This window comes from Neopsephotus bourkii, unplaced genomic scaffold (assembly GCF_033783945.1).
Source record: "Neopsephotus bourkii isolate Nb327-2 ecotype Australia unplaced genomic scaffold, CSIRO-AGI_Nbou_v1 NB_1511, whole genome shotgun sequence".
In the NCBI taxonomy this organism is placed as follows: Eukaryota; Metazoa; Chordata; class Aves; order Psittaciformes; family Psittacidae; genus Neopsephotus; species Neopsephotus bourkii.
In genome coordinates, this window is record NW_026901987.1 from 1,053,213 (window position 1) to 1,073,969 (window position 20,757).

The window sequence follows — 20,757 nt, forward strand, 5'->3', positions numbered from 1 at the left end:
CTCTCTGGGTAGCCTGTGGCACAGCCAGCTGTGAGAGCAACACAAGTAGGTGGAACAGCTCGGCCCACTTGCAAGCTCACTACTGCTCCACAGAGCCACTTAACAGCATGAGCCAAGTGGATATTGCCCATTGCCATTAGTATTGTTATCTCCTTTTTTTTTTTTTAATATAAAAAACAGAAAGTAAGAAGGGTTGGAAGAAAATGAGAGAGATCCTGGGTAGAAGGTAGAGAACAAGACAGAAAGAGGTAGAAAGAGAACAAGGCTAACACCAGGCATCTGATGTATAAGGAAGGAATGGGAAAGACATTGCTACTAACTAGTAATGTTGAGAAAATACACAAAATGCCATCCAGACATTTACTAGGTCCCAGACTAAAAAGCAGAGTTCCTGCTTATTCTGTGGAAACAGTAAGGACTTATTTCCTCTAGTGATGTAGCCCTGCTGTTCCTGGAAACTATTAATCTTTCCTTCATGGTAACTGCATCCCATCACAAGCAGCCACAGAATATACGTGCATCTGTGTGTATATATAGTTGCATTTTACACATGCATACAGATAGATAGGAAAGCATGTTGAAAATATCTCAATGAAGGAAAAACTAGAATGCACAGTTGGATGTAACCTATTAGTTCAATCTTCCTCCCTTCCCTAGAGACATCTGGTTTTATTCAATATATATTTTTTCTTAGTTATAGATGACTTTGGGTCGTCAAGATGGGACCCAAAATGGCAGCTATTATTAATAAAGATATAATTATAGTTTTGACAGCATCATGAACCTTATTGAAGAGATGATGGTTCATTACCCATCAAATAGTACTTTAAATAGTACCTTCCCACTTCTCCAGCTTTCTCTGCCATCAGCATCTGAGACCCTCGCAAGTATTTCATAAAAGTAATAATCTCTCCTTTAGCCTTTAGGGAAGTAGCTTGATCAGCTCCAGGAATTTTCTTCCTGTTGCACATGTGAGAGAAGGTGTCTGGGGAAGAAATTACTAGGAAAGAGTAAGTCAAACAGGTAAGATACGCAGGTAGTCTCAAATGCAGGGAAGCTCTGTTCGTTTTCAACTCTCATGAAAGCAAATTTCACAGAGCTCAGGTCCAGCTCTGCCCTCACAAAGCAATTCCGTTGGCTGTGCTTCTTTATTCTGGGGAAGTGCAACTGCTGATGGAAGTCACACTGACTGAGGAGGAAGTTCTCGCCCAGATAGCTTGGGACATCTGTAGGTGCCTTCTGATGATCAAAGTAAAGATGATGACGTGGATTCTCTTAAAATGTGGGAGCATCACCTGCAAACACTGGCTTTGGGTAGTGGGGATGGTTATTGCAAACAGGCTCTAATTTTATTCTTAACCTGCTGGCCTGGCATCCCACTCACAACCAGAAGGGCTGTCCAATGAACCCATCATACACATGATTGGCAGTTTCCTGAATGTGTGTTCATTTATTTGGCTTGCAGAGACCCCCTCTGCACAGGGCTTTGGGAAACTGGGGGTTGCAAGGTCCTGTGGAAAATCTAGGGTAGTACTTTTAAGAAGGGGGGTCACCTTTTTTGGACTCTGGAGAAGAACTAGATGCTTCAGTTGCAACCATAAACGCTATTATTCAGCACTGTCTTTAAGAGCCAGTCTGATCCTTTGGGTACCTCAAAGTTTGCCATCCATTTTATTAGAAACTCAGTCTTGCTGTCCCTCACGAGTGGCAGCAAATGAAGCGGCTGCAAACTGCTCTCACTCCGCTTGCCAGCTTCCACCTATGACCTCAGGGCTCCCGGACCAGCCAGCTCAGGGCGAGCACGGCAGTTCGGAGGCAGGGCAGAACCCCCGCCAGGCCCGGAGCTGGGCCCTCTGTGACGCGGCTGCGGTTGCCAGGCGGCGCGGCAGGCAGGGAGCGCGGCGGCATGGAGCTGGGAGCGGGCGGCGCGGCGGGGCTCCTGGCCTCGCTCGTGCTTCTGCTCCTGGCCTCGCTGGCGGCGGGCAGCGGGAACGGTACCAGCGCAGAGCCGACGGAGGCCCCGAGCGGGGACGCCAGCCGGGGTGAGGTAGCCGCGGGCGCTGTGGGCGCCCTGGCGTGCCCGGGAGCCAAGCGTCCTCGATAATTCCGGCCCTGGCCGCGCCTTCCCGAGAGGTGTCGGGACCCTATCTCCCCTCAGCCCGCCTGCCTCTAGGTCTTCTCCCGTAGATCTGGTGATTCCCACTCTCGCCGAGTGGAGTTTTCCCTTTCCCGCCCGGCTTCCCTCTCTGGAGGCAGTGGGTGCTGGCCGGGGTGCAGGGAGACCAGGTGTCGTGTGGAAGAGCACATATTTGAGAGACTGCCTGGAGTCGTGCTTACTGAGCAAGGCTGAATCATGGCCGTGATGTAATGCACTCTCCTCAGTGTCATCTGCAGGCAGTGGGAAGGTGTCGGAGTGTATTCTATGCTTTATTAAGCCATGCAGCATCGCAGGGACCCTCCCAAAGCTGGGGAGACAGGGAAAGCAATCTGCTCGCAGCCAAACTGGGGGCTACAAAGAGTTGGATACATGCAAACCCCTTTTTTGTGTGCTGTTGTCAAGCAGCGAACCAAACAGGTTCACAGCTGATGGGTTGTCAAGTGCAAAGCCAGTTGCACATGGAAAGTTTTCGACCTGGGAAACCTGTGTCCCCTTAGCTGCCCCTTGTGGTGTCACTTTGGGGATTGAACAGTGCTGCTCCTGCTCCCCAATGCACTCTGACCTTAGGGATCCCTTAAGTACTCAACCTGCATCACTTGTCAAGAATGAGATGCCCAATTGAGGCCTGAGTGAGTTCCCTGTGGGTTCACCACCATGACTCTGAGTGCTCCCTGTTGACATTTCTAGTAGAACTTCTCTGGGCTTTTTAAGTGTTTATCAAAATATTCTGCACGTGCGCTATGATGTGGCTTGGAATTAAAATGGTGTATAATGGCAAAGATTTCTGTTCTACGTAGGCTTCCAAATGTAGAGAGGAATACAGGCTGCCTTTGCTGCACTGGTACTAATTGCAGCCCCCTGACAGGAATGTAAATGCAGTTCCTTAGCACATTCTTATCTCAGCATGTGTGGGATTTACATATATAACTCCTATTAATGTTAATGGAAGCTTAAATACATAATTCTTTTTGCATAAGGCTGACACTGTATTTTTATCTGAACCTGATGCAACTGGAGCCAGCCATCTTATATAAGTAGAAAGATCTGTAGTTTCATACCAGGTGGTTTCTCAACATTTTGGTTCATTTGAAATGTATGGAGGAAATGCAAGTAAGGAAGCAATACAAAACTTTGTATTGTCATGTTGGCATGGAAGGTTCATATCATTTTTATAAAAAGTGTTATGTTAAGCAGGGGGTGATCGATGAATCTGATCTTGTTTCCCTTAAAGTTTCTTCTTGTTGCTTTGCTTAAAATTATTTTTAATTTCATTAAATCAGAAGTCAGGATTGAAGATTCCTGATTAATGTGTTAATTTAGAACCAATCAGCTTTTAGTGTTTAGATATGTTTAAAGGTTTATGTGGAGTAATACTCCTCAGAAAATACAGTATCTTTTTATTTAGAGCTGTAGTTGGTTCATCATTATGAATCTCTGACAGGAAAGCCATGTTGTTCTTTGAGCTGCTGCTGAAGCCAGAAGCATCCTGACAGGGTATCGTGGTTGATAACTTCACCTATAATTAGGAGAAGTTTGCTTTCACTGGTTAGCAAGGCCTCTCAACCTTCCATTAGTAACATCTGCAGTTCTGTGTCACTTCTTGTTTCTAAATCTTTTTCTTGTTTGTTTGTTTGGTTTTTTTTTTTTTTTTTTAATTTGTGTCTGAATGGGAAGTGGCAGCTTCTCCTTTCAGTTACAATGACACCCTGCGGTGGCTACACTCAGCTTGTCATCTCAAAATTGAATTACAGTAATACTTTCAGGGTAGAGGTTTTGGGCTGATATGAATTGTCAGATGTCTACTGATTTGGGAATTTACATCACCTGAAGCTGTCCTACCCATCCCTCCCATTAATTTGTGCATGTTTAAGTTTATTCTGTGCAAGCAAGCAAGCACAACTCATGTTGCACGAAGTTGAAAACAGCTGTTTTTAAACAGGACTGTGTTTAAACTGTAGACAGGATCCTTAAGTTCTCCTACTCCTCCTCTGCTGTGCTGAGGTAGTTATTGTTAGACAAGACTGTGAATGACTGACCCATTAATTTAAAAGAAGCTAAGGAAAACATGACAGGATGTCCATGGTGGGGACCAGCCTCTAAAGAAGTCGGTACTTGTTATGGCTCATGAGAGGTAGAGTTTGAGAATACACTGGCTGTTTTAAAGATTGTCTTTGTTTTCATAGGATTTTAATCTTACCATTTTTTTCCCTTATGTTTTGGCTAAGGTTGGATTCCTTATCATTCAACTGGATAGCTACCGTTTAAGGATTGTTGTGCATACGCTAGAAGACTGTTCTGACGGGCACAGCTTATATGCTGAAATAAATGTCAAAACCATAGAGACAGTTAGAGATAACAGAAGAATGAGATTTTGATGGTTCATTTATAATGTTGGGAAAAAGAGTTCAGTATCAGTGTATCATTGTGGAGAATGAAGCATGCTGCTGTAGTGTAAATCCTTTGCAATGGAGGAATAAAGGTTTTATGTTTGTATATCACTAACTGCAAGAGAAATGAATCTGTTCCTTTCAACCTAAGAAACTGAAAGTTTTGGATAGTGTGTGAAAAATGTTACTTAGAGATTTAGTAGCAAGAAGTGATATATAAACTTGCATATAAACTTTCATTGCTGCACAGAAATAACATTTTGTAAACATAAATCTGGAACATAAAAAACTGAGAGACAGTGAAAGCAAACTTTACATTGGTAAGTACTTGTTATCAGAAAAAATAATCTGAGTAGGCAGGATTGGCAGTGTAGACTCATGAAAACAGTCATAGTGACTTTGTATTTGGAAAAATTGAAAAGACCTCTTGCTTATTTAGTGGATAATTTCCAAAGGAGCTTCACTAAGTTAGTTTCTCTATGCAACAGTTACTGTATTTCAGTATCCTTATAAACAAACATTCAACTTGCCTCCTATTAGGAATAAAACATATAATCCAGATTTGAAACCCAGATGGAGATGAGAACCTTTTGCTTTTGTACATTCTGTGAAACCCATTCTGTAACCTCAAAGTACCATTAAAAATGGAAGGAACACATCACAGTGATTAAAACCCCAGTACTTCATTAAAATACTGTACCTGGTTGACTCATCTTGGATCTGGCTGTCTAAACCTGACCTTGAAGTGTGGTGGGGAGAAAATTATGTGGGAAGGCGTACATTAGCCAGAAAGAACAAACAAGGAAATGAGTTAACTGAATATTGTTTAATGAAAATTTTACTTAACTCCTTTCAGGGAAGAACTATAATTTGCATAGAATCTAGACACTGCCCTTCCCAGAGCATTCAGTAGGCTAATTTAACATCATGGGCTGGTTTAGAAGAAAACGACACTTTCTAAAGAATTGCCTAAAGGTTTAAACATGAATGCTGTTCACACTGGATTTTACGATATTTTTTCCATAAATGTCTTGTTTTTCTGGTCTGGTTAATGAAAGCAAAAATGTTGGCAAATTTGACATTTCAACTAAAAAGTAGTAAAGATATAAAGGAGCGAGGTTGCTGTTAAGTGGGTATTTCCACCCTGTCATTATATTAAAGATATAACTTTAGTCTTTGTGTTCAGGTCTGCGTGACACTGAGTCCTCGAAAATAGAATATGGAGAATGCACAGTTACGTGTGGTAAGTAGGAAAGCAGATGAATAAAACATATTGTCATCTGTTTTTTGGGGGAAAAAAAGTGCTAACTGTAGCAACTTAGCAGTTGTAATTTGCTTGCCCTCATTCACCTCTCATTGATTTCAGTTGCCAATAACTATAATTAACAAAAACAATCAGGCTGATTGTCATTAGGAGTTTAGGTCAGATCTGTTGTTTTATTAATTTCACAGCCTGCAAGCTCCTATTTTAAACCAGTTCTCAACGTTTGTTGGCACATGAGCTGCCTTCCCCAAAGTAACAATTTTCGCTATTTGTGAACATCTGTGAGATGTTCAGAAGATGAAAGATCTTCTGATGCTTCTCACAGATGTCTTCCCACATACAATATTGCCAAAAAATTGCTTGCCTGCAGTAGCCTGTTCTGTATTCTGCATTTATACAATTTATAAATTGTGCAGTGGAGAGGAGAGGTGTCATTCTGGAGTAGGAAGGGAGAAAGGAAAAATGAGATGAGCCTTAAGAAGACATCTCTCTGTTTGGGGCGATGATAGAAACTGCTGTGAGGTGGTAATTATATCACTTAGGAAGCAGCCTTGAATCAGAAATGCTATTAATTTTTTTTTTCATGAACAAATTCAGCTTCTCATAAGACCACAGAAAAAAAGAAAGAGGAGAGTAAAAACTTCCTCATCAATCTGATGTTTTCTAGACTATGCCTTGTTATTTTTTCAAGTCACTTTTTCATATTTCCAATGATAGAACTTCCTTGATTCCATCCTATTTTACATCTTAGGATGTTATGGGTTTATGAGATTTTTTTTTTCTTCTTTGTGCTTTAATATTTCTCTTTCTTCAGTTCATAATTTCAAATCTGCGTGTATGTTCCGTATACTGATGTTGTATGTGTATACCAATACACTTAACCTCACTTGCTCTGATGCGCACATTTTGGATATCAAGAAATTGTTCCTTATGGTCCATCCCTCTAGCAGATGTCTCAAATGTTGCATATTTCCAGGGATTTTCACTAAATTTTGTCTCAGTTTTATCTTGGGTCCATCAGAATTAATGTTGTGGTGGGTCAGCCTTGGCTGGATGCCACCAGCCACTCTATCAGTTCCCTCCTTAGTGGGACACGGAAGATGAAAAAAACATGTGTTGAGATAAAGGCAGTTAATAAAGAAAAGCAAAGGCTGTGCACAGAAGCAAAGGAAACAAGCAAACGAAATTATTCTCTCTACTTTGCATCATCAGATGATGTCCAGGCACTTTCTGGAAACTGAAGTAGGGCCCCAGTATCTACAACAGTTGCTTCAGAAGAAAAATGCCTTAACAAAAGTGCTCACCCTCCCCCTGCTCCCCTCCCCCATAGGTTTGTTGCTGTGCAAGATGTAATATGGTACAGAATATCCCTTTGGTTAGTTTGGAGCAGCTGTCCCAGCTATGTCCCCTTCCAGCCTCTAGCCCACTCACAGCCTACTGATCTTTGGAGGGTGTGTGTGAAGAAACAGCCTTGATCCTTGATGCTGTGAGAGCACTGATTAGCAGTAGCCAAAACATCAGTGTGTTATCCACACTATTGCAGCTACAAATACAAAGCACAGCACTATGAGGGCTACAGGGAAAGTTAATTCTGTCCCAGCCAGACCCAAGAGAAAATGTTTAACCCCTATAGTCTTACTGAAGAATGAGAAAAGGGAGGCTTTACTAGAAAAGGCATCATCTCATATCTGGCATCATCTAGTATCTGGAGTTCAGATCATGTTTGTAGCATTCATTCCAGTCTGGGCTGTTCAATGCATGGCATGTTTACCCTGGAATTCAGGAAAACAGACTTTGTCCTTTTGAGGGATCTGCTTAGCAGACTACAATGGGATGAAGCCCTGGACAGCAGAGGGGTAAAAGAAAGCTGGTTAATATAATAAATATTACATTTAAAAAAATAATAAAAAAATGAAGGATTGCCTTCTCCAAGATCAGGAGTGATGCATCCTGACAAAGAGGACATCAGGCAAGAATGTCAGAAGGCCTGCATGGGTGAAAAAGAAACTGCTGGACAAACTTAGACACAAAAAGGAAGCCTATAGTGGATGGAAGCAAGGACAGGTAGCCTCGGAGGAATACAGAGAAATTGTCAGAGCATCCAGGGATAAGGTTAGGAAAACTAAATCCCTGATATAATTAAATCTGGCCAGAGACATTCAAGGCAATGAGAAAAGCTTATCTACATACACTGATGATAAAAGGAAGACTAGGGAAAATGTGTGTCTTCTCTCTGGAAGGAAATAGGAGACCTCGTTACCCAGGATATGGAGAACATCGAGGTACTCAATGACTTTTTTGCCTTGTCTTCACCAATAGCTCCAGCTATACCACCCATGTCTCAGAAGGCAAAGGCAGGGACTGGGAGAAGAACTGCCCATTGTAGAAGATCAGGTTTGAGAACATCTAAGGAATATGAAGGTGCACAAGTCCATGGGACCTGATGAGGTGCATCTGTAGGTCCTGAGGAAACTGGCAGATGAAGTGGGTAAACCACTGTAAATAATATTTGTGCAGTCATGGCAGTCTTGGGACATTCCTGCTGACTGGAAAAGGGGAAACATAATCCCCATGTTTAAAAAGGGAAAAAAGGAAGATGGGCCAGTCAGTCTCACCTCAGTGCCCAGCATGATCATGCACCAGATCCTTCTGAAAACTATGCCTGACAGATTTGGTGGCCTTCTGAAATGGTGTTACAGTGCTGGTGGATAAGGGAAGAGTGACTGACATCATTTACCTGGACTTGTGCAAAGCATATGACACTGCCCTGCACAGCATCCTTGTCTCTAAACTGGAGACACATGAATATGATGGAGGGAACACCCAGTAGATAACGAATTGTCGGGATGGTAACACAAGAGTTGTGTTCAAGAACTTGGTGTCCAAGTGGATACCAGTGACAAGTGGCATTTCTCAGGGTTGGTATTGGTGCTGTTTAACATTGGCAATATGCACAGTCGGATTGAGTTCACCCCCTACAAGTTTGTTGATGACACTCAAGCTATGTGGTGCTGCTGACACACTGGAGGGAAGGGATGTCATCCAGAGGGATCTTACCAGGCTTGAGAAGTGGGCTTATGAGAACCTCACAAAGTTCAAAAAGGGCAAGTGCAAGGTGCTGCATATGGGTCAGGGCAATTGCAAGCAACAGTACAGGCTGGGTAGAAAATGGATTGAGAGCAGCCCTGAAGAGAAGGACTTGGGGGTGCTGGATGACAAGAAGCTCAACATAACCTGGCAATATGCACTTGCAGCCCAGAAACCAACCATACTCTGGCCTGCATCAAAAGGAACATGACCAGCAGGTCGAGGTAGGTAATCCTGCCACTTTGCTCTCGTGAGACCCAACCTGGAGTAATGTGTTCAGCTCTCGGGCCCCCAAACCAAGAGGGATGTGGATCTGCTTGAGTGTGTCTGGAAGAGGGACTTGAAGATGCTCAGAGGGATGAAGCACGTGTCCTATGGGCTGAGAGAATTGGGCTTCTTCAGCTTGGAGAAGATGCCAGTGAGACCTTAGAGCAGCTTTCCAGTACCTAAAGGGGGCCTACAAGAAATCTGGAGAGGGACTTTTTTACAAGGGCATATAGTGACAGGAAAGGGGGCAATGGCCTGTGGCAAGGGAGTTGGTCTAGTTGATCTTCCAACCCTAATCATTCTGTGATTCTGTGAGTCTGTGTTTGTCTGTTGAAAGACTGAAAGGAAGCTTCTTGGTTCTTCCAGTAAAGCTATAACCTTTTGTCACCTTTGGTCCTTCTTATTCCTTAGATTCATCTATGTAGCTGTTTATATTTCTTGCTTTCTGAACTGACTCAATTTCATTATTTTTTTCCCAGTAATCCTGTGGCTCAGATCCATTGCTCCTCTAGTCATAGTCCAGGTTTATTGAGGCATTGAAACATAATTAAAGCATATGTTAATGATGTCTTGTCATACTTGTCTCAGTTTTGCCTTAGTCTCTTTGTAATCCAATTGTTTTGGTTACTCTCACCTCTTATTTTCCCTCATAACTGGTATTTTTGTATTCCTAAGTATTCAGTGCTTTGTGGGTCATCCCTCTTTGCCACCCCTTCCCCAGTATATTAATTTAAATTTCTTCTAGGGTGAATTTCATTTAGGTAATTTATTTAACTGCATTGTGGCCAGTTTCCTGTTAGGTTAACTTGTATGACTTGTTGAAGTTAAGACTTCATTTGTTAGAGCATCTCAGTAGATTAATTTCATCAGTATTGGCAGGTACTAAAAAGAGGTAGGGAAAGGAAACATGAGAATGAAAGAAAAAACTGTACAAAAGGAAGAGGCAGAGGAGTACCAAGTGAACTTGCAGATCTAATTAAAAGCTTTTTTTCATCAACCCTTTGAGTATAACTAATTTCCCACATTATAATGTTCTCATAGATAAAGCATGCTGAGATTTTTCCTGATGAATGACGTTAGCCCAGCAGCCAGATTTTATCAAGCCAGCCTTTTGGCTTTTCATAGGTTTCCTGTCTTTTTTGTTAGCTAAAAAAACTACATGGCACTGAACAAAGAGGAATGCCTTTAATAAAAGTGTCAGTTCACTGCTATTTACACCTTCTGTCTCTGCATCCACGAGATGAGACATTCTCTGGAGAGGAGAACGATCCTCATTCTGTGTCATATTCAGTAAGTGGTGGTGTCTCCCTCTGTCACTTCATGTTCTCTTTCACGAATTACATGACATCTCTGAAACATTCTGAAATCCACTGGTTTGTATTATACACATTTAAGGAAGGCAGATGCAACATAAATGCAATGTTCCAACCTATTTCCTATTTATTTTTCTACTGCAAAGAGTTTAACTCTCCTTTTTCCCATGCCTATTAGTAAACAAATTGGTTCTGGAAAAATGGCAAAACCTTCAGTGTTTACTGGGCCTAAACATATTATTCCTGCCTCCTCCACAAGCTATGTCATTCCAATGAACTGTGTACACACAGTTTGGCAAAAACAATTATAGCACTTGTTTTGAATTTGTTGTAATTGTCAAAATGGGGATGTTCCCATTGAAATCCTGATAGGGAGAGCGAACATTTTTTTGCTTCCTTGAACATTGTGTAGGAATTCCCTTAACTTTACACATTTGTGATAGATTGCCTCCTGTTCTTTGTCTTCAGTAGGACTCCCCATGTTGCAGGTGGAGCCCTGGTGGTCAGCACTTGATTTCACCCATTTCTCCTGAGAAGCCCTATGTTATTGACCACCAGCTTCCCAGGGAGGCTTACTTTTGGAGGCTGTTGGTTGTATATTCCTGTGTCACTCGCTGGTGGTCACTGTTAGGTAACTTTCCCCAGTCCCACTGCCAGGAGGTTTTTTGTACCTTCAGTTTCTGTTGACCCTGATGGGCGTTGAAGATGCCCAGACAGTCACAAGACTGGAAACTGAGTTGGCAGTCTGTACAGTATTCTCTGTGCTATCTTATTTGAGCATTTAAAGGCCAGGAGCCTGAATGATATTTAAAGTGAATTAACTGTTTTGCAGAACATATATCAGTTTCTTTTCAAATTCCTTTTGTGTAGAAAAAAGTTCAGTTCTTGTTCTGACACATGATGATTCTAAGAATCTGTCTCAGCTCCCTAGGGTCCAGAGCCTGACAGAAGTAGTTGTCTTGATATCTTAGATACCAATACAGGATAGCTTTAGCAGGCACTCTGAGAAGATCTGTTTTGCCTGGTATCTGGTAGATACATCATATTAACATCCAGGATAAAGAAGGAGAAAGCAAAAACAGAGTATGAAGGAAATAAAGAAATGCAGGCTGAAAGATTATATTTTTTCCCCTCAAAGGGATTGGCATTCGAGAAGTTCTGTTAACCAGTGGATGCCCTGCGGCTGAAACAAAATGTATTATCGGTGTGGAGGAATGCGAGGGGCCGGTAGACTGTGGATGTAAGTGCAACGCTGTGATACAGTAATCTAGAGCAAATAAGTTGATTCAAAGGAAACATCCTTATTCTCTGTTAGTGCAGTGGAAGTGGAATGAAGTGATTGCATTCCACTCTCCAATTACCCTGTTAAACAATCCACTAACATTTCAGATCTTGTTTCCATACTGATGTGCACTTGATTTCAAGTCCCTTTAAAATACTGTTTGTCTGCTGTGATTTGTTCCAGACATTAGAAAAAGTAAAAAGTATTTTCAGTAATTTTAAGGGAAGGGATAATTTCCAAGTAACATTTTTTGGTTTGAAGAGTTACAGATTTTATGATCTATACTGAAGTGTTTCATAGAGTTGATAACATACCTATTAAAAATTCCTCCAACAGGGGGAATACCAATTCCTAAGGGCCCTGAGTGCGTGAAGATGCCTTGTATTTATATACCTCCTAAAAATCGATTTAAATACACTTGGAAGAAGTTAATTCAAAGCCAGGTGAGTAATTGAACCCTACTTTGTGCAGAAAAAATGAATACCACACGTACTTACCACATGGTCCTTTTGAATTCTACAGACTTCTAGGCAGATTATTTCTTTTGCTGGCATAATGCAAAATAGCCCTGATTTCTCACTGGTGAGTTTGTAATACAAGGACTTACATGGTTTTGCTCTTTTATGCAGCTTCAGTTTCCTGATTATGTGAGAGAAACAATAATTTTAGAGAGTAATATTTACTGTTATTTCAGAAAAATGAGGCATAGTGACTGGTGACTGCATACATGTCATCAAGTCGCAACCACGTTGCTCCTCCCAGTTGTTCAAGTAGGAGATGCTGCAGAAATGGGAGAAATTTTCCCACAGCCAAGAGGTCCTGACAGGTTGAAAAGCATTGGAGTAAATATGCACTTTTCTGTGCAATTCATCTTTGCAGATCTATATGAAAAAATACATGCTTTTTAAAATTTATTTATTTGTTTGTTTTTCTTTTATATATTGACAGACAGCACACACTCTTCCCAGTGATACATCTATTATGGAAGTTTGCAGAGGTAACCAGTCGGTTACTTACCAATGTGAAACTCGAAGAAAACAAGGAAGTATTGTCGCTTCTGTAAAATACACAGTCCACGCAAAAACTGGTAAGCTCATAGAGATGCTTACTGCCTTCTAGTGAGATGGCCTTGTGTTTTTCATGTAGTGCTCAATCTTTGTAATATTGCATGTCACCAGTAGTATATGGGCAGGAGTCTGTGTGCTGTGGTAATGACTGTCATGAAATGCATGCCAATAAAAGGGACATATAAAAGAAAATGACAGAATGGGAAAGAAGAGGTTCCTTGTGGTAGGACTGTTTCCTTCATCCTTTCTAAAAATTCATGCTAAAATAAGGAGGGTTTCCTATTACCTGTTTATTTTTTACTGCGCCCAGGTTGGTCAACATAGACTTATTTTTGCATCACTAAGCCACACAGCACCAGCAGCACAGGTTCTGCAGTTAAGTCTCCTTTCCGCTTCAATACTGAAGCAGGAAAACAACTTTTTGGGTTCATCTTTTAGTGACTGTCTGGATTTTGCTTATACACAATGGATTTAGCAAAGTTTAATATTAAAAAGAACACATCATAAGACAGTTTGCCAGTACTATCTTTCTCGCATCCTCTGCTAATGGTATTTTTACTGACTTCATCAGGAAAGGTAGCAGTGTGCTGATTTTCTCAAATCATGAGACTAGCCACTTCATCTTACCTAGTCAGAGAAAATGTGAAAGTGCCTTGCACATGAAAAGTGCTGTTGGTTTGGTATTTTTTCCTGAAATAATGTAAATTCAGGTCTTATGCAAAATTATGGCAGACTAGGAAGAAAAACATCCTTGGGGATACCCCTCCCTGTGTTTCTCCATGTTGTTTACCTAGGTAAAACTGTCTGTCTGGGAATCCTGCTTTTTTTTTCCCTCTCTCTTTAGTAAGATAAGCTAGTTCCTGTATCTGTGTTGAAGTAATTTCTGCCATTGCAGTAATTGGAATTTGTTAGTTCATTTTCCAGATCCATCTGGCAGTCACAAAACACCCAAAGCTTTTTTTCTTTTTCCTTCTCCCAATATTCAGTCTGTACATTCCTTTTTTTTGCACAGAGGAAACTTCCTTTTTGAGATCTGAATTAGCAGAGCATATAATCTGTTTTAGGTTTAAGCATGCAAATGGTCCCATTGATTTGAGCCCGGTGAGTCATCAATGGGAGGACTCACACACTTGTGTTTAAACTGTGACTGCATGGTCTTGGTGAAAAGTGGTCAGACGAAACCCGCCCAATAGACATACCCACCGAGAACTTCTAACAGGGGTTGAGATTTGTTGATTCAAAAAACATTTACAACTGTACAGAAGTCTGAGAAAAACAAGCTCTAAGGTTTTTTGAGTATGAAAGGAACGGTTCATGCTGCTTTCTGCTAGATCAGTGTCCTATGGCTTTGCACAGAGGTGTCTGTAGATGCCCAAATGAGTTTCTGGGCTTTTCTTCCCCAGGTGTGACATTGTCTGGACTTCAGAAATTATTAACTCTTAATTAGGCACATAGAAGAAGTTATCAGTTGAAATTTTGGTTGAAAATGTGCCAGGAATTTCATCATACACATCAAGTTTCGCTTCCTGTGGATGGTCAGAGCCTAGCCAGATCAGACTTCATTTACTTTTCCAACAGGATCAGAAGGAAATAAGAAAGATCCTTCTAACAGCTTGTGTTTGTATGTGGAGTTTCTTGCCTGGTGCCTGGTATTTTGCAGAGTTGCTCTGTTCTCTGGAAGCATGGCATGCTGTATTGTTCAGACCCTGAAAAGGGGTAGTGTTTCTGCTCATGGTACAGTGCTGCATTTTCTAGTTCCTCATTAAAAGACTTTTTGAAATGGGGGTTGGGAAATCTGGGACAAGTTTATAAACCCTGTCAAGAAAAATGTTTTTTCTACCTACTCCAGAAAATCTAAGACTTTGTTGAGTGAACAACATCTGCCATCTATCTATCTGGTCTCCAAGCTGAAAAGTAAACAAGGGCAGAAATCACAAAATCAGAATCAGACATAGGACTAAAATCTCCTTTTTTGGGTAATCTGCAAGACTGAGCTGGGTTTTTTCCAGCATCCAAAGCCAGGGACAGATTTCTAGTCAGCACAGGTAGGATGGGTGTGTGGTGGGCTCACCGATGGCTGGGTTGGAGCCAGATGGAACCGTACATGTCTGGCACAGGGCAACCCAGCTGTTTTTCACAGTGGGCACTGACACTTGGTACAACAGGTATAGGTTTTGGGAGGTGTATCTGAACCAGCTGAATGGACAAATCAGTTTTAGTCAGGAAAGAGCAGGTCCTCCCTGTTACCTCCTAAATTACTTTATTTATTTTTTTTTAATCCAGCTGAAGTGATTCTGTCCATCTCTTTGCCTCACTCAAGCTGATAAACTTAAGTTTGTATATTTTGTCTTTCGTATCATATAAATCACTCCTTTCACTACTCCAGAGAGATACATTTTTCATGCCAGAGCTACAGGACGGGGCAGGGAAAGTGGACGTTTGCTCTGTGGCTGGCCTTTTCTCTTTGCACTTTCCTAGCAAGGAATCTTTGAAGTTGCCAGCAGAGCTAAAAATTATCAGTGCAGCTGATAAGGGGCAAATGGCATTTGCTTTTGTCTCATCCTTCCTCCTCTTTCCAGTGCTCTGATGTTTTGCCCACGTGAACAGCAGTGGCCAGATTCAGCAGCAACATCTGCAAGCTGCAAAGCCACCACTTGAAAATAAATAGCATGACACTTTCCACTTCAGATTTTGAGGCATGTGAGGTGGGAGGAAGGGAAGGAATGTTGCAAAAGGGGAGCTAAAACCTCACAGGAATTTGTGTGTATTTGCCATGTGGCAAAATTTTGCATGAGTTAATTTTAAATTATGCATGGAGAACTTCATGCCTCCTTTACCGAGTGATCACTATGCTTCTTGGTGACCTTCTGATAAACAGTCATAATGACCTTTTGTGTAAGTGGTCTTTAGTAATTTGGCTCTTCCTTTTGTTTCAGAACTGTTCAGACTTACAGGTTCTCTTTGTCTTTTATAGCAAGAGAAACACTGCAGAGGGGGGGAAAAGTATTTTATTTCCATCAAAAATTATTGGGATCTCTGCAAGGAAAATCCCAGCTTTTAATAACTGACATGTCTATATGTCCTTCTTACTAAATCACTACCATGGAACACAGAGGGGTGTTGTTTCACACTCATGCCTGTTGTGGTTTTCAGTGTTTTGTGAAGACTCTAGAGCTCGAAGGCCGTTTATTCATATTTACTAATAATAGCCCTGTGAGGAGGGAGGGCTCTGCAAGGGAGGAATGCAAGAGCAGAGAAGGATCCTCATTAAGATGCTATGCGGAGGGTGTGAACTTGCTGAGATCCCAGCTGTGCTCCAAGCTCCACACTTCTCATGAGTGAGACAGCTGGGGGTGTGTACTAGTGGGGCTTCTGTGGAGAAGATGGAGGCAATAGAATTTCTGTGTCTCAGAGGCCGTTCTAGCTCCCATCTTTCTTAATTTCCTGCTGATGACTTCAGAGCCAGATCTTCCTTTTGACAGAAAAGTCACATCTCTGTAACGGATTGCTGTACCAGCAGTACAGTAATCAGCATGGCCAGGTTGTCTGTGCATTTGCACAGAAATGAAATGGGGACTCCCAGTACTCAAGATAAAAAGCCTAGATTTCCTCTGTATGTATGCAGTTCTGCTCTCACATTAGCATATATCCATCCATTTTTATTACATAGAAAAAGGCTTATAGATAATCTAGAATGAAAACAAAAAAGCTACTCATCACCATTATATTAAGAAAAAAAAAACAACCCAAAAACTAGCGTCTGCAGAGGCACAATCTTACTCCTTTCTGCCAAACTGATACATACTTTCTGGATCTGAAAACGGGTGGAAAGAACTCCTGTTGGCTGCTGGACTGTATAAAAAATTGGTTGAGTGTCTGCTTGTACATGGACAGTCAAATGATATAGGAGGAACTCCAGCTCGCATGAAAAACCCAGGGGAAGAGGAGGATGAAGAGGAACAGTGCTGCTGGCAGAAGTAGTGGGTTTCCCTTGGATAGAAATGGTGCTGAAAAGTAGCTGTTCCACTTTTCTTGATGTACATAGAATCACAGAATCATAGAATGGTTTGTGTTGGAAGGGACCTGAAAATCATCCATCTCCAACCCCCCTGCCATGGGCAGGGACACCTCCCCCTAGACCAGGTTGCTCAAAGCCCCATCCAACCTGGCCTTCAACACTGCCAGGGAGTGCATACATACTAGGGATTTTTTTACAATGTAATCATGGAATATATATATGATGGTGCTTTTTTTTCATCATTCTTTATAGTGAAGTCGTACACAGACCCATAGTGGGCTGTAGGCTTCAAGCTGAAAGTCATTGAACTAAGCTTCCCATCTTTCAATGAAGAATTGTTCTTCCTAGTTTCATTAAGCTAAGTAGATTTTCAAGAAAAAAAAAAAAAAGGTGGTGTAAAACATCTTTGTAACCTTAGCTGGAAGCTGAACATGTTTTTAAGGCACATTCTGGCTGTGTCAAAAGCCTAGCTGACTAATTGGAGCATTGCCTGGATTTTAGGAGTGCAGTCGGGGGCTTAAAAGCGCACCTGATGTGAATCAGCCTTTGCTCATTGTGAACCAGCTTATTGGGAAGCTGCTTGCATTTTAAACACATGTGTTTACTTGGAAGGCATCCCCTCTGTATTAGCAGGTTGTCTCTTAGGCAGCTTTGGTTCTTGCTATTGGAAGAATGACTAAAAAGAGAATTTGAGTAGATTAGCTGTGGATAACATAAAACTTGATTTTCTCTTCAGCAGGCTTCTGCTGCAGCCTGTGAACAGAGGTATTCTTAGAGTTCCAAATTCACATCTTGCCAAGGGGAAAACATATTACGTTAATGAAATTGCAAAATCAAATATAATTTGCATTAACCTCCATCCCCTGCAACTGCATGTAATTCTAAAAAGACACAGTCCAGTCAGTGAAATGAGTTAGCCTGAAAGCAGGTATTTCTACACTATATGAAAACGCCTGTATTCAGACCTGCTATCTATGACATTCTCAGCCAGTTGACCATTCTTACCTCTCCTGTATCTTGCAAAAAGATCAGGAGAATCCTATAGATGAGCTGTGAATTAAGAATATCAGGATGAAAATTCAGTGATGCGGGAGGATGAAACTCAAATGATGCAATGGGAGAGTTGCTTAGATACTACAGTGATGACAGTGGCACAGGACCTTATATAGAAGTAGAAATGAAACAGAAATAGAAATGGTTTTCCTGCAGTCTTTCTGCTACACAGAATTCCTACCAGTGTGAACATGAATTTTGCATACCAGTCAGCAATTAGGTAGCACCTTATAGTTGTAGACACTGTATGAAGGAAAATGAAAGAAAAATTAGTGTTGGCTTGTGTAAAATTGTCAAAGCTGGAGGGATCTGGGTAGGTGTCTGATGGTTCATTGATTTGGTTGAATATGGCTGAACAAATAAGGTCAATTAAATTTCAGCACAAGCTGGTCGGGCTTGATTTCCAGGTGTTTTTTACCCAGTTTAAAACAACAAACAGAGGAAGTTTGTTGACCATTTTCAGCAGTTTCCACTCTTCTTAAATTGTTTAGAGTCGTCTCCTAACTGGTATGTCTGGTCTTAGAGAAATTGCCTGAGTATTGTCAGGGCCCTAAGTTTCCTTAGGTACATGGTTGAACAGGCTGCAGCATTACAACATGCATTTTTACTAGATATCCTTGCTACATTTTTCTCAGCTTCCTGCAGCTGCTCCTCACTCTGTGCTTCTGGGCCATGCAGAAAAGCCCTTTCCGTACTCAGTGGTTATTTGCTTTAAAGGCTTTGCAGAACCAAGAAGAGACAGGGAAATGAAAAGCAGCACTTAAGTCCTTGAATCTGGTCTTTTGTTAGCATAGTCTCTTTTGGCTTCATTATTATCATTATTATTGCAGCAATTACTGTTGTTAGAATTCTTCTGTAGCACAGTGCTACCTTGGTGCCTCAGCCCTGGGTGGCTGAGCACCTGGTACCAGGCACAGAACAAAGAAGTCACCCTGCCTCAAGTGGCAGACAGCTTGTGGTAATTCTGTCCTTATCATTCAAGCATCTTTTTTTGGCATATCTTGAAATCTTAGATTAAAGCATTTCTTAAGGCAAAAATTTTGTTGCATTGTCATTTGTAACACGCACCAAATAAATACTTTTCCCAGAATTTTTTCCTTGTCTTTAGGTATTGTAGTTCTTTGTGTTTCACAGCTGTTAAGTGAGAGGTATCCCACTCCACATGCCATGATCTCCTTTGCATCTTTGTTGTTTAGATATGCCTTTACAAAGAAGGTATAAAATGTTACTCTTTTAAATTTTGCTGATACAGTAAAGGCATGAAGGTCATGAGAGATGTCAGTAAATAGTCAAGCCTCAAGACCTGCTCTTTTTCAGTCCTGTCCATCAGATAAAATGCCTGATTCATTTGAAAACTTGAACACAATAATGACCAGGTATTTTTTTTTCTTCAGAAATACAAGCAGAAGAACCAAAGAGAATGCAAACAGGGGACTCAAGGAAAGAGACAGATGTCATTCTGATCTTTTGCCTTGTAATTGGAATCATTGTGGCTGTTGGTGTGTTCTCTGCCGTGATCTTTATGATTCTTCGCTGGTAGGTGGACAGCATACAATGTGATTTATGTTTTCTTTGGTCAAAACATGGTATTACTGCTGCCAAGCATGACCTGGGTGAACTGTTTTAAGTTTCTTGGTAGTTTAATATTTGTGTTGCCAGTAGAGAAAACAGGAGCAAGCTTCTAGAGACTGGAAAAAAGTACTTTGTAAATTAGTTACAGCTACTGTGGATGGGAAGGGAATGATTCAGAGCAATTTATGTAAGCCTGCTTAAAGGTATGTTTTTGTTTAATTCTTTTTTCCACTTCAGCGGTGTTGTAAAATCTCCTTGGAAATCAAAATCTGGGCAAGACAACCAAGAGAAGCTGATCAACAAAAGATCACTGCATAACCTGGAATAAATAGGCCCATCCCTCAAGGTCCAGAGTTGCCTTTCAAGGAATCAGAGTCTCTACCTGCAGCTACAGTGTTCTTACCATCTGCAAAAGTCATAATGCAAAAAGTGGCAGAGCCACTTGCATAATGAACATTAGAAAAAAAAGTATTGATTGCGTAGAAATATGATACAAAGATTAAAATATGTTTGAAATACTGGTTTTAAGAAATACTTTTTACAGTTCATTCACTGTCTTGAATTATTGGTCCATAAGTGGAATGGGTAAAAATATTTGTATTTTAAGGTGAATGCCATTCCCCAGGTAGTGTAATGGTACGAGCACTTTTCTGAACTAGAGAAACAGGGCCAGATTTTTGTGAAGATGTTGAAAATGATACATTTAACACGCCTTTATTTTGTGAAGATGTTAACCTAGACTAGGTTAAACTAGGCATATAGGCTAGGCATAGACTATTTTTTGTGAAGTGCTCTTCAATGATCTTCAAGCACATCACAGTAATCACTGTAATCCAGTTTCTTCTTGGCATATGGAAGGATGTGTAACGGTAAGGAAGATCATTGGAGGGGAAGATAATTGCTTCATCGTTTTCATTAAATTTTTACCTGCACATTTGCACACATAACATTTCTGCCATTAAGGGGACCAAAATATGTGAACAGAAGAGTAGCCCCATAAGGTCAAACCAAGGATTCATCAAAACCCTGGGCAAAAAAAAGGATGGCTAGGGCAGAGAACAAAACCAAGAGAAGGCTGTAGGATGTTTTCACATCTATTCCTAAAGATTCCAGACATCTTCAGGTTTTCTAAACCAGGTGCAATTTCTAAGCAGTTAGAAATCTTGAATAGATTTCTTTCCCATGGCGTTGTTCAGCATCCCCTTTTATCTGTGTAAACTTTTGTCACATAAAAGATCCTATAGCAGGGAGATCCACAGCGCAACCACATCTTTTGTCCAGCTTGAAGC

The 20,757-nt window shown here is 41.1% G+C and overlaps 1 protein-coding gene across 2 annotated transcripts; it reads left to right on the plus strand.

The window, feature by feature from the left end:
- Positions 1-1,479: 1,479 nt before the first annotated feature.
- SPACA1 (sperm acrosome associated 1) lies at positions 1,480-20,000 on the plus strand. 2 transcript variants are annotated; one of them, XM_061369767.1, is made up of 7 exons: positions 1,483-2,042; positions 5,732-5,788; positions 11,615-11,716; positions 12,095-12,201; positions 12,707-12,845; positions 19,291-19,432; positions 19,706-20,000. In XM_061369767.1, the coding sequence occupies exons 1-7, from the start codon at positions 1,907-1,909 to the stop codon at positions 19,794-19,796; spliced, it is 774 nt and encodes a 257-aa protein (XP_061225751.1). In that variant the 5' UTR covers positions 1,483-1,906; the 3' UTR covers positions 19,797-20,000. The 2 variants fall into 2 exon arrangements, with proteins under 2 accessions (XP_061225752.1, XP_061225751.1); XM_061369768.1 differs by lacking the exon at positions 5,732-5,788 and having other exon boundaries at positions 1,480-2,042.
- The last annotated feature ends 757 nt before the right edge of the window (positions 20,001-20,757 follow it).

Bases quoted from the DNA above. Each gene is read 5' to 3' on its own strand.
- SPACA1 (XM_061369767.1), top strand. From the start codon at position 1,907: ATGGAGCTGGGAGCGGGCGGCGCGGCGGGGCTCCTGGCCTCGCTCGTG. The intron at 11,717-12,094 runs GTAAGTGCAACG...TTCCTCCAACAG, and splicing joins GGGGCCGGTAGACTGTGGAT to GGGGAATACCAATTCCTAAG. The intron at 19,433-19,705 runs GTAGGTGGACAG...TTTCCACTTCAG, and splicing joins ATCTTTATGATTCTTCGCTG to CGGTGTTGTAAAATCTCCTT.